This window comes from Pyrgilauda ruficollis, unplaced genomic scaffold, assembly GCF_017590135.1.
Source record: "Pyrgilauda ruficollis isolate IOZ18807 unplaced genomic scaffold, ASM1759013v1 scaffold24, whole genome shotgun sequence".
NCBI classification, from domain to species: domain Eukaryota; kingdom Metazoa; phylum Chordata; class Aves; order Passeriformes; family Passeridae; genus Pyrgilauda; species Pyrgilauda ruficollis.
In genome coordinates, this window is record NW_024523648.1 from 8,654,285 (window position 1) to 8,666,419 (window position 12,135).

At 40.0% G+C, this 12,135-nt stretch overlaps 1 protein-coding gene across 1 annotated transcript in view; it reads left to right on the forward strand.

Annotated features, from left to right (window-relative positions):
* MTHFD1L (methylenetetrahydrofolate dehydrogenase (NADP+ dependent) 1 like) overlaps positions 1-12,135 on the forward strand; it is a 138,139-nt gene that overhangs the window by 41,892 nt on the left and 84,112 nt on the right. Inside the window, exons 15-16 of the mRNA XM_041470074.1 lie at positions 3,297-3,365; positions 10,682-10,793. Of these exons, the coding sequence (XP_041326008.1) occupies positions 3,297-3,365; positions 10,682-10,793 (181 nt within the window). The remainder of the gene's footprint in view (positions 1-3,296; positions 3,366-10,681; positions 10,794-12,135) is intronic.

Genomic DNA, 12,135 nt, shown 5'->3' on the forward strand with positions numbered 1-12,135 from the left:
TGGATTAAATGTCTATCCTCTGTAATGAAATATGTTGAACTCTTTGCCAAAATGTGGTGCTCATTGTACAGTATTTTGAAGACTTAATTGCTTTTTGGCTTTTACAGTGAGGTAGAATTCTGAGGGACACATACCATATTTTTGTGTGAAGCTAAATCAGAATATATGCCCAAGATCAGTATTTCAGCAGATATGAAAAATATTAAATAAATATGTCACTATTTTTTTTTAACAAGACTTCTTCTCAGCTTACTTGCTGTGCCATACTGTTAGCTTTCAGGAATTCTGGGACCAAAAGAAAAAAATAAATAGCTTCATATTTGCTTATGTAAATGATCTGTCAGCTAGTGAGATTTTGTTCTCGGGTTCATCAGAAACCTTGTGTACAGTGTTCACTTCAAACAAAAGGAGTTGCAGTTCTTCTCAGGTTATGGTTTAAGGTTTAGTTTTGTTATAGGACTGAAATTACAGAAAGTATTATTATTTTGTTAGAGACTATCGTTTCAATTGAAGGGAAGTTGCAAGTACTTCATTATTTTTCTTATAAAGAAAAGGGTTTTTCTCTGCCCTTCAGTCTGTGTAGCCTTTATTCATTTCATAGTAGTTACTTTCAATCACTTTTCTTGTCATCTGGTGTTGGCTTTCATTTCCAGTCTTGATAGACTTCAGAGACTGCTCCACTGGAAGTTGCTTTGAAAGTATTTTGGATTTTCATCTAAGTTTGCCTTTTCTGTGTCGTGTGTTTAATTTATTTTATGCTCTGTGATCTGTGCTGTCCTGGGGAGCATACCTGCCCTGGCCGCTGCTGGATAGATGGAAGGAGCATTATTTTCAGGAATACCTGTGATCAGTTCCAGGACGGAGCCCAGAAAAGTTGAACATCTGTATACAATTGATTCAGAACCCTGCTTCTTTCCTCTGACAGTGAGTTAGTGGAAATCTAATGATCTTTGGGCTCTCACAAGCTTAATTGGTGTGTAAGTGTCAAAGCCCCTAATTCTTTTATAAGAAGTTTACCTGTTCTGAATTGGAAATAGGAACCTGATTCCTTAAACAGCTTTGTGAATCAGATCCAGGACTTGGGAGTGAGCTGTAGGAATTGCATATTAGATACTTGGAGGACTGAGTATACAAAGAAATGAAAACTTCATTCTCAGTCATGTCAGATAGGTATGAAAACCTAAAAAAAGTTTGCTTAGCTTTTAATGGCTGCTGTTAACACCAGACCTGGATAAGAACCATGGGAGGCACAAAATATGCCTAGTATATTTACATCTTTTTTTCTTTGCTTTCAGCTTCACATAAAATGAGTTGTTGTGTCCAGAAGTGTGTCTAGTATTTCCAAAATAATGCATAAGTAATATCTCCCAAAAAGTTTAAATTCAGAGGAAGTGGTTTTTTACTGCAGTGTTTTTATCAGATTGGTGAAGACATCAGAAAACAAAGGAGATGGGACTTGAGCCATTATTATCTAGAAGGAGCAGGGAAGAGGCTGAGGGAGAAGTGTCCTGATTTTATTTTTCATTCCTTCTTCCCCCAAGTCTTCTTTCCAGTAGGGCTGATCTATGACTGCTCAGGTAGTTATTCCTGCTGTTGACCACTTGAAAGACCAGATGTAAAGTTTTGCATTTGGCTTTTTTTTTCCTCCTCTAGAATTGAGAGTCTTTGGGTATATAAACAACATAGCACCAGGCTGTTTGTGTGGATGTGGTGGAGTCTCACCATTTTGAAAGAGCTGGAGTGCTTATGTTTCCTTGCATTTTAATCCTTGCTTCTAAAATTAACATCTTAAGAAACAGCAATCTAATTCAGAAGATGAAAAAGTATTCTGTTTTGCTATCAGCTTCTCATATCCTTGTGGATCCATTGGATTTTGTCTTAAGGGGGAGGTGCAGAGTGCAAAGAAAAGTCTTTTCCTTCTCTCTCTCCTTCACAGTCCTCCAAGGAAACACTTGCTATGCATCAGTAGAAGCCAGTTTTACTATTTCGGTTTCAATTCAGTTTTATCTAAGGCCAAATATTGTGTGTCGTTTTCCTCTGAAGTCTGTGCTCAGAAGTGATGGTCAGAAAGGGGAAAAATGTATTTTATAAAATAGTGTACTTAATCATCTTATGTCTTATCTGTTGCCATCAACATTTTCATGCAGACTTTGATTGCTCAAACTTGGGGTTAGTTGACAAAAGCTGTGTTGGGAATTATAAAGGTGCTATTTTTATTGCTTTTCTTTATTTGACTATTATTGTTCATCTCTTTACAGGCAACTTGGATATTGTACTAATGTTTTTTATTCTTCATTTTAAACAATTTACAGCAGCTAGGATTTTTATTTGGTTTTCATGTTTCTTTTCAATACAAAAATATATTCATTTTTTTGCGTTCTCTGGCAAGTCTGTGAGCCACTCTTTATAACACTACTGTGGTTTTTTTGAACCATGATCTAGTTCTTTCAAAACTAAAACCATCATCTCAAAATCAAAGCAATTCAAGAATAAATTTGAACATATGCTGGTGGTTTCTAGATAGAACTCTTCATATAATATGATAGTGATGTGCACACTCTATAGCCTTTTTTTTTTTCTAGGATGAGCACTGAAATTTGGTGTAGAGGGTTGTTATGACTTTTATTTATTTTAAGGTCAGTCAGTGTGAAATTTATACTTAAACAGAATTTTTAGGGAGGAGTAAAGTTTTTTGCAACCAAAATGCACCAGTTTGCTCAACTCCTTTTGTCATCTCACCATCACAGTAGGGCACTTCTAACTTTTAATCTTGATGTATTTCTTATCTGCCCCTAGTAAACTCTGTGGCTGCTTTCATCCTGTATCTGTTATGTATATATTTGTCCAAGTCTTGAAAAATACTCTTTCTGGTTATTGCTAGCTATTGATTTATGCTGTAGATTCTGTCTTAAAAGAAATACGTGTGTAATTTCTTTAGGCAGTTTCAGCAAGCTGTTGCCTTCTTGCTTTCTCAGGTCTCGGTGGACTTTGGCACTTCATGTTTTGTTACCTTGAACATCCTCATGCTGATCACTTAATTCTGTTTCTGATCTTTCCATGAAATAGGACAAAGAAGTTTCCTGTTGCCTTTTAAGTGTATTCAGAATAAAATAATTTTTGTTTTAGACACACTGTAAATACAGAATTTCAGAAGTGTTGAGGTAGTATTTAAATAAATTTTTTATGCTTCGCTGCAACACTGCTTTGAACTGAAAGGGTTTTTAAACTATAAGCGTAACTTGGAAATGTTGCACCTTAGAATTGACTTCCTTAAAATGTGGACTCTTGTCTTTTAGGGAGTAACTGGTGCTTTGGCAGTTTTGATGAAAGATGCAATTAAGCCTACGCTAATGCAGACATTAGAGGTAAGTATGGCTTATGATGCCTGCCCTTCTCCAACTTTCAAATTCCATACTGTGCTGAACATGCTTCTCTTCAGCAACTGTGCTTGACTTTCAAAGTTCAAGCCAGGGTCTGATCCATAAAGGCATTCTAGCAAACATTCATTTGTTTATGTTAACTATTCAATTCTATCTCCATTTATATATTTTTGTTGGTTTTTTCCTTTTTGAGATCTGGCTATAGTCATAATTTTACCTGGTGTTGCAAACAAGCTGCAGTGCATTGTTGAGCTGCTTCTGAGCACAATGGGAGGCAGGTTCATCTTCTAAGTCACAGATTTACTACTATTTCCTACCTTGTTCTTTCAGGGAAGTGTCCTTTTTGTGTATTTCTTTATATGTTCTCATGACAATTCCCGCAGCCCAGCAGTTTATGTGGAAAAAAGGTTCTTTGCTGTGGCCATTCTAATCCATACAGTTTGTGCCATTCAAAATCACAGGAGGGTCATTTCAGCTCTTTATGCATTTTCAAAAGAAATTTCTCAGCCACCCAGTCTTGCCACAGTGGCTTCATGGACCTAATGAAGCTTTGATGGGCTATGAGAGGCATGGTTTACACCTACCCCAGTGAGCTTTCTTACAAAAGCTTAATGAATGTAGAATTAGTGCAAGCTAACTTTGTGCCTGGGCAATCTGGTATTGATATTTTGATGGGAAATAGATGAGTAACATTCAAGGGGAGAAGGAGAAAGAAAAGTGAAAAAATAATGAAGCATCTTTGAAAACAAATGCACTTGGAGAAAAATCAGTGTATATATTTTTTTCATTTGACCATCAAAATTACATAGGTGGAATTTTCAATGATTACAATATAACAGTGATTCTTGACATCATGAAAAGTTGAAGAATGCAGAAAGATACCAATGCAATCACCAGCTGATAAATATATCTCATTTCTACAGCATATTGAAGTGATAACTACCTTTTTGCTTTTGAGTTTGAACAGGGACAGCTTCCTAATCTCGGGGAATATTAGACAAACAGAATTTAGATCTATGTTATTTTATTATAGCCATCTTAATTATTTTCCCCTGCAAAGGAAACGTGTTCTTTCATGTGGCTGTATGAAGAATGTATGTGTGTGTGTGATAATTTTAATGTAACATCCAATAGCAGAAACTGGAGGTCACATAGCATTCAGAGTGCCACGGCCAGGGCTCAGTATTATAATCACCTCTTGGATAACATTGTGTGGGTTAAGCACTGGTGACAAAGTAGCTTTGATTCTGACTCTTTAGTCACTCAATTTGCACTTTGCATATCTGTTGGAAAATACTGTGGTTTTGTTGCAGTGTTGTGAAAGACAATTATAAATGTCAGAAGAGATTATTTTGATCGATAGGCATTTGGTTCTGGGACTTGCATGCATTTATTTTTTCCCTGCATTTCTTTATATTCACATTTCTATGCAATAAAATTCCTGCCTTTTATGTGGTATTCTTTTCTAGTTTAATCTGTGCTATGGCTGAAACATCTGCCAACTTTCATCAACCCCTATTGCTTTTTAGCAGGACCCTGACCACATTACCCAAAGATTCATTTTCCCCCCAAATTCTTCTCACAAAGTTATTTTTAAAACAGCAAACCAAAGCAGCTCAGAAGACTGCTTCATGCTCCACTCCTCCACTTTAGGTCTTAAAGATGAATTTTTGTCACCCTTTGGATACTTGCTGGCTTGCAGGCTAATATGAGTCACCTATCCAAGTAATGGAGATCCCCAGTTTATCTAAATATTTTCCAAGATGGTGCTGTGCTTTGGCTGATGTCCTTTGGGGCTGTGTCATTGCTCTCATCTAGAATCGCAGAATCTGCTGAGTTAGAAGTGAGTTCACCAAGGATCACCAAGCCCAGCTCCTGGCCCTGCACAGCACCACCCCCAAGAACCACACCATGAGCCTGCGACAAGCATTTCTTGAACTCTGTCAGGCTGGTGCTTGATCACTTCCCTGGGGAGCCTGTTCCGGTGCCCAAACACCCTCTGGGTGAGGAACCTTTTCCTAGTATTCAACATAAACCTCCCCTGACTCAGCTTCATGCCCTGTCACTGGTCACCACAGAGAAGAGATGAGTGCCTGTCCCTCCTCTTCCCTTCACGAGGAAGGTGTAACTGCAGTGAGGTCTCCCCTCAGTCTCTTCCAGACCAAGTGACCTCAGCCACTCCTCAGATGGCTTCCCCTCAAGGCCCTTCACCATCTTCATTGCCCTCCTTTGGACACTCTCTAATGGCTCAATGTCTTTTTTTACACTGTGACACCCAAAACTGCCCCCAGCACTCCAGGTGAGGGTGCCCCAGCTCAGAGCAGAGCAGGACAATCCCCTCCCATGCCTGGCTGGCCATGCTGTGCCTGATGCACCCCAGGACACACTTCACCTTTCTGGGGATGCAGTGGCCCACTCTACTACTGCCTGTGCTGGTGCTGCTCTTGAGCTCTCTTAATAATTTTTAATTCTTCATCTGAATAACTGTAAGAGGTGCTATCTTTAATAGCTTCAGTTTAAAAAAGAAAAGGAAAAAGGAGGAGAACAAGGAGGATGTTGTGCCCTGCACACTTGAATGTACTCTAGTGATCCAGTTGTGAGTTTAGAGCCCTCTAGCATGATAGATTTTGAAGCCAAACTCATCCTAGTATACTAGATGTAATCCTGGGGTGGTAGATGTAATAGTATTTCTTCTGCTGTAGGTAATGCCATCTTTCTGATGAATGTGTGAATTGCAAATCAGAAATGAGCACAACTGAAGCCTGCATTACACTTGAAATAAACCTAGTAAGTATCATCCAAAAGTTAGCATCTTAAATTTCCAAAGAGGTTACCAGTAGTAATTGGGCAACATAATCCTAATCCCTTTGGGGAGAGCAAGTTCTTCATGAAAATGTGAGGACTTTTAGCAAAAGTACCACAATTTGACAACAGAAAAATTATAAATAATTGTACAGCACATAGGTGAAAAACCAGAATAATGTGATTACAGGGAACATAAACACAGCTCAGAATGTGCCATGGACCTGTCTGGCAACTAGGGACGAAACTATTCACCAAAGCTGATCTTCCAGATCACTTTGGGGAATGGCAAAAAGACTGCTGGATGAGGGAGAGCAAGAGCTCTGGATGACAACTGACAATCAACTGATGGTTGATTCGGCATAATTTGTAAATCACAGTGACTGTGGGCAGCAGTGACTGGAAGGAGCCATTGCAGAGATAGTAGCCAGATAGAAGTAGCCAGTGCAGCTGCACTCCTCTGTGATCTGGCCACAAGCCTGTAGATGGGAATTGTGTTAAGCCATGGAAGTCTGAGGAGTTGCTTCTAAGGGCCTGTGAAAAGGGAGAAGAGCAACATGCTGGGTAGATTTGCACCAACTTTATATGGATGTCTGCATGCACTGGAGAAGAGGCTTAGAAGGTCATAAATCAAAAATGACCAAATGTCAGTCCTGCATGGAACTGAACTGGCAACTTATGTCAGTGCTTTTTTTCATATGTGAATTGATGTGTGGTTTAATTTGCTGATTTTTAAAGAGGTTTCTTGGTGGGTTGCTTTCCGTCACAGTCCTGCTACTCTGACACCAGAAATTCTGCCTGAAAGTGTTAGTGATTGACTGTGTTTTATATGCAGGAGTGACAGTAAAAATCTGAAAATGGGAGACACAGGGCACTCCATCTACAATAACCGCAGACTTCAGTGGAGCTTACTTATATCCAGTGCTGTAGAATTGAGATTACTTTGTTTGGAATGTACATAATGATTTCATAGTGTTTATCTATGTTTCTCATGACAGATTTGTTCCCTTGTCGACTGATCCCTTAATGCTTAGCATTTATTTATACCACGCGTAACAGAGCAGCTGCTCTATGGGACAGCCCTTTGTAGTTGCAGGCTGGCTGCTCTGGGGTGGTTTGTTGTGTTACTTTTGAAGTGCCACTCATGGTAAAGATGAGAGAAGAATGGTAATAAGTATTATAAACATCCTTCTAGCGGCCAGATAACTTCAGATATTTATTGACATTCTGGGTTTATTTTCTTTTGCTGAAACTTGGATAATGATATTTTCTGTATTGAAAGCAGTCAGCAGAATGCATCCCTGTGCCACTGTTGGGTTCTCCATATAGTTTGTTAAGAGTGTAGCAAAAAATAAGTGGGACAGATGGACTGGCACAGTCACTAAAGCTGGCCTGAGGAGACGTTGTTGTCCCTGTTCCAAGGTGTGCCTGAGGCTCCCAAGGTCCTGCTGGAGTTCATTCTCTTCAGTACCTAGACTGTACTTTTCTTCAGGATTGCTCTTGTAAAAAAACATTCCAATTGCTCTTCCTTGCCTTCTGGTGGATTTCAGAGCTCCAGGGGAGCATCTGTCTATGCCAGTGATTTAATAATATGTTTGGATTTCAAGTTAGCCATGGGAACCTCTTGACTTCCAATATTCTGGATTTTGGATCCTGCAGTCCACATTCCCTTCCTATCCATGTTGCGTGGATGAACTCTTGGAAGCACAGCAGCACAGGGAATGCAGGAGGAGACCCTTCTGGCACCTCTCTTTGCATAGCTGCTGCAGTGTGTGCTGGGCTGCCCAGTCACTGGCAGTGGCTGTGGGTCCATCCATCACATCTGTCCAGTGCATGCTCTGGGCTTTAATAAGACTAACCCTGTAATTGCTTGCCACAAGAAATTAGGCGTTAGAAGAGTAAAATTAGTCTTACTGAGTAATAAAAGGCAAATTGGAATAAACCTTATGGATCTGAGTCTGGTAGCTGAAAATTTGTGGTGCTACTTATTTGAATGCCAAATACTGTAAGCAGAAGTAAAGCTTCAGCTTAATTTGGTGAAAGTTGTTTGCATTTGATTTTCTGTTACAAGCTCTTTGGGATAGGGATAACATATTTTGCATGGCACCTATTAGTCTGATGCCCAAGTAAGAAGCTTTGAAGGCACATGTAGTTAATGTTAAGTTTTTGTATACCTGTGTAAAATCTCAGTTGATTTTGCAGTATGTGTCCATTAGCAGATAGAAAACAAGGAAAACAGCTAACCCTGAGTAAGCACTGTGTCGTGATTATAGTGGTCTAAATCAGTTATCTTGTTACAAGGCATGATTTCTCCTTTGTTTACTTTTTTGGCTCCTGTTTCTACTCTAACATATAGGAGGCAGAGTCATCTGAGTTGTAGCTCAATTGTGCTGTTCCTGGAGAATAGCCCCCACCCATGTGTGTGCATGTGGCAATACCTAAAAAGTTACTTGTCTTTCCTCTGAGCAAAACAAATAATTATATGCTATTACTTCTAAAGGAAGCAATACGAAGAGATGTTTTTTGTTGATGTATCATTTTTGTATATGATTTCTAGTCATCATTACTCATATGTCCATGTTTTCTGTAAAACGCCACTTAGATTACAGTAGCGAAATAGAGATTTTCCTATGTTGTTTCCTTAAGACATTGGTGGCTAGGGGAAGGGAGGAGGAAGAAGCAACTTGTATTTTATGCTTAATAGCTTCCAAGCTGTGGTTCAGGAGACTATTAGATGTGCCCTGCAGTTGATCCGTAGAACACTGTCCTCCTTAAGTGGTGTTTCTGGTCAAAACTTGAAGGAGGTTGCCTGGTAGGTTTCCTGAAATTTTGAGGGCTGGCAGTGTCTCCTAGTACAGAATGTGAGAAGAATATTGATGTGAAATTGCCTGCCTACCTTTTCTTTAACCAGCTGGGCACGTTAAGATATATAAACACAACAATGGGCATTTGTTTGCCTAAGTATTTTGCAGTAGAACAGCTGAAGTGACATTCTTCTGTCTGATTTTGTTTTCTGTTTTAGAGAAAAAATACCAGTTAATGTAAACTCAATCCTCACCCTTTCTGAGGATGCTTATTTTCTAATTTCTCCTTTCCTTTGGGTCCCTGCCAAAAATATAGCATCGAAGCTGAGAAGTGCTTCCTACCTCGCAAATTCCCTATACATAGCTAATTTGCTTATTCCTTGCCTCTCCTTTCTCTGGTTGAGATTGGAAAACCAATCTCAACCAGAGAAAGGAGAGGCAAGGAGTAAGCCACTAGACATAGACACCATACATTAGTATTTACACAGGGAAAATCGACAGAGTCAGTTTTCTCTGTGTAAATACAAATGTGTGGTGTCTAGTGCAGGAGAATTCAGTTCTGCACCTGGGCTTCCAGCAGCAGTGAATGTGTTTGCCATTGTGTCAGTATCCCCCACTGCACCCGAGCACGTCCCTTGCCATCTCCCTCTCCAGCTCCTTAACCCTTGACTCTGGTCCCTCATAGCTTCTGCTGGCTCCTCTGCCAGCGCAGGAATGGCTGGAGCAGGAAAACAGGAGCACACAGGGCTGGAGAAGGGCTGGAGCTGGGCTCTCACCTGTGTATCTGCAGTGCTGCATTTAGTGCTTGTTACAGGGCGTGTGCCAGAACAGCACACCACAGAGTTAGAGCTGTGGAAATATGAAACATGAACTAGTACGTGGTGTGGTGAGGAAAAAAAAAAAAGTTGTGTAGGTGTGCACTGCTGTTTATTACCTTTCTAGGAGTGAAGCAGGCAAATGAGGTCTCAAGCACCTGAGATGTTCCCTTAAATTGTCTAATAGCTCTTCCTTGCTAAATGTGCTTTGATTTATATGTGACTTTGATAAGTCTGAAAAATTATTGAGTTTCGTACATAATGTTCTGGTTTGGCCTGGGATAGGGTTAATTGTCTTCGTGTCAGCTAGTACAGGGCTGTGTTTTGGATTTGTCCTGGAGACAGTGTTGATAACACAGGAATGTTTTTGTAATTGCTGAGCAGGGCTTGCACAGAGTCAAGGTCTTTTCTGTCTGTCACCCCACCAGCAAGCACGCTGTGGGGTGGACAAGACATTGGGATGGGACACAGTTGGACACAGCTGACCCCAACTGGGTATTTCTGACCATGTGGCATCGTGCTGAGCATTAAAAGCTGTGAGAAGAAGGAGGAAGGGGGGACATTTGGAGTGATGGCATTTGTCTTCCCAAGTAACAATTACACACGATGGAGCCCTGCTTTCCTGGGCTGAGCACCTGCCTGCCTATGGGAAGCAGGAATGAATTCCTTGTTTTGCTTCGGTCGTGTGTGTGCAGTCTTTTCTTTACCTGTTAAATTGTCTTTATCTGAAGCCATGAGTATTCTTACTTTAACCCTTCTGATTTGCTCTTCCATCCCACTGATAGAGGAGTGAGTAACCAGCTGTGTGGGGCTTAGTTACTGACTGACATTAAACCATGATGACTATACATTGAATTGCATTTTTTTTTTTATTATCCAGGGAACGCCAGTATTTGTTCATGCTGGGCCTTTTGCTAACATTGCACATGGAAATTCTTCTGTTTTGGCCGATAAAATTGCTCTTAAATTAGTTGGAGAGAAAGGATTTGTAGGTAAGTAAATATTCAGTTTATTGTATTATGATCTGTAAATTGGCAGTGATGCAAATGAATGGAAAAATTAGCCATTAAAGGTAAGAATGCTACTTCATTATCAATATAATTATAAAATAATCTTAAAATGAATGTGTAATCAGCCAAAAGCACTGCTTCCCTTACCCTGCCTTTTTTCTCAACTCCTGTCACCATGTTTGGCTCACGAGTGACCTGTTCACTCCACAAGGTGGCTGAACCAGTCAAATGACTGGATTGCATTGGAAGAGGTGTCCTGTTGTTCATTCTATGAGCATTCATCTGGCCTCACTTGATAAACCAACAGAAACCATTCTTTTTTCCTGATGAGTTATTTCTCTAGCAGTTCAGTAAACTCAGCCAAATCAGAGGTCAGATGTCCCTGAGCTGGTGCAGAGGCAAGGTGGTAGAGAAAAGATTAATGCTGCCTCGTTTTGGTGGCTGTGAGCCATTCGGTCGGTCCAGCTTCATTGTCAAACCTCACCGTGAGGCCCTCATGTTCCCATGAAAGCATTTGAGTGGGCTGACTCTTTTCGGTCGGTCCAGCTGCATTGTCAAACCTCACCGTGAGGCCCTCATGTTCAAGCATTTGAGTGGGCTGACTCTTTTTATATTAGGAATTCAGCCTTCACAAGCAACAATAGACACACAGAGCTTACAGATGCAGGGAAAATAAACTTGTGGCTGAAGGATGAACTAGCTTTTATAAAAATTGTTGTGAGTGTTTAAAACTTAGAATTAATTAAATAAAAGGGGCATTGCAGCTTTGCAGTAGTGATGCCTTTGCACTGCTGCAGCCCTTCTCTTCTGAGTCCTGAACACCCAAGTTGGATTACATTAATCCTAAAGCTGAAGTTCAAGTACCTTTGGAATGAGTTTGAGTACCTGTGGAACAATGCTCTTGAAAAGAAGCAGCAATGTGAAACGTGAGGTTTATTATGCTAGCACCCTTAAACTAGTAGAGAAACATGTATGTATATGCTTGTGTCATACCTACATACAGGAAAGGATTGTTTTTTGCAGTGTTGTACAGCTTAAAGGTCTGTTTATTTCCCTTTATTAATCAAACATCCATTCAAAGAAAAACGTTTCGCAAGCTGAATACATTTATTTAATGATAGCTGAATTCCTGTTTTATTGGGCCATGTTTGTTGTTACATGGCTTTGTGGAATGAAGGGCAAAAGAATTTAGGGTAGCTAACATTTTTCATAAGCCATGTGAAGTGACTTTGTTTCTGCAGTGTGCAATCTTTTCAAGTGAGGAGTCCATTGTGTATCAACTGAATGAAAGCATGTTGGCGACAGACTTGAGTCTTGATCCAGG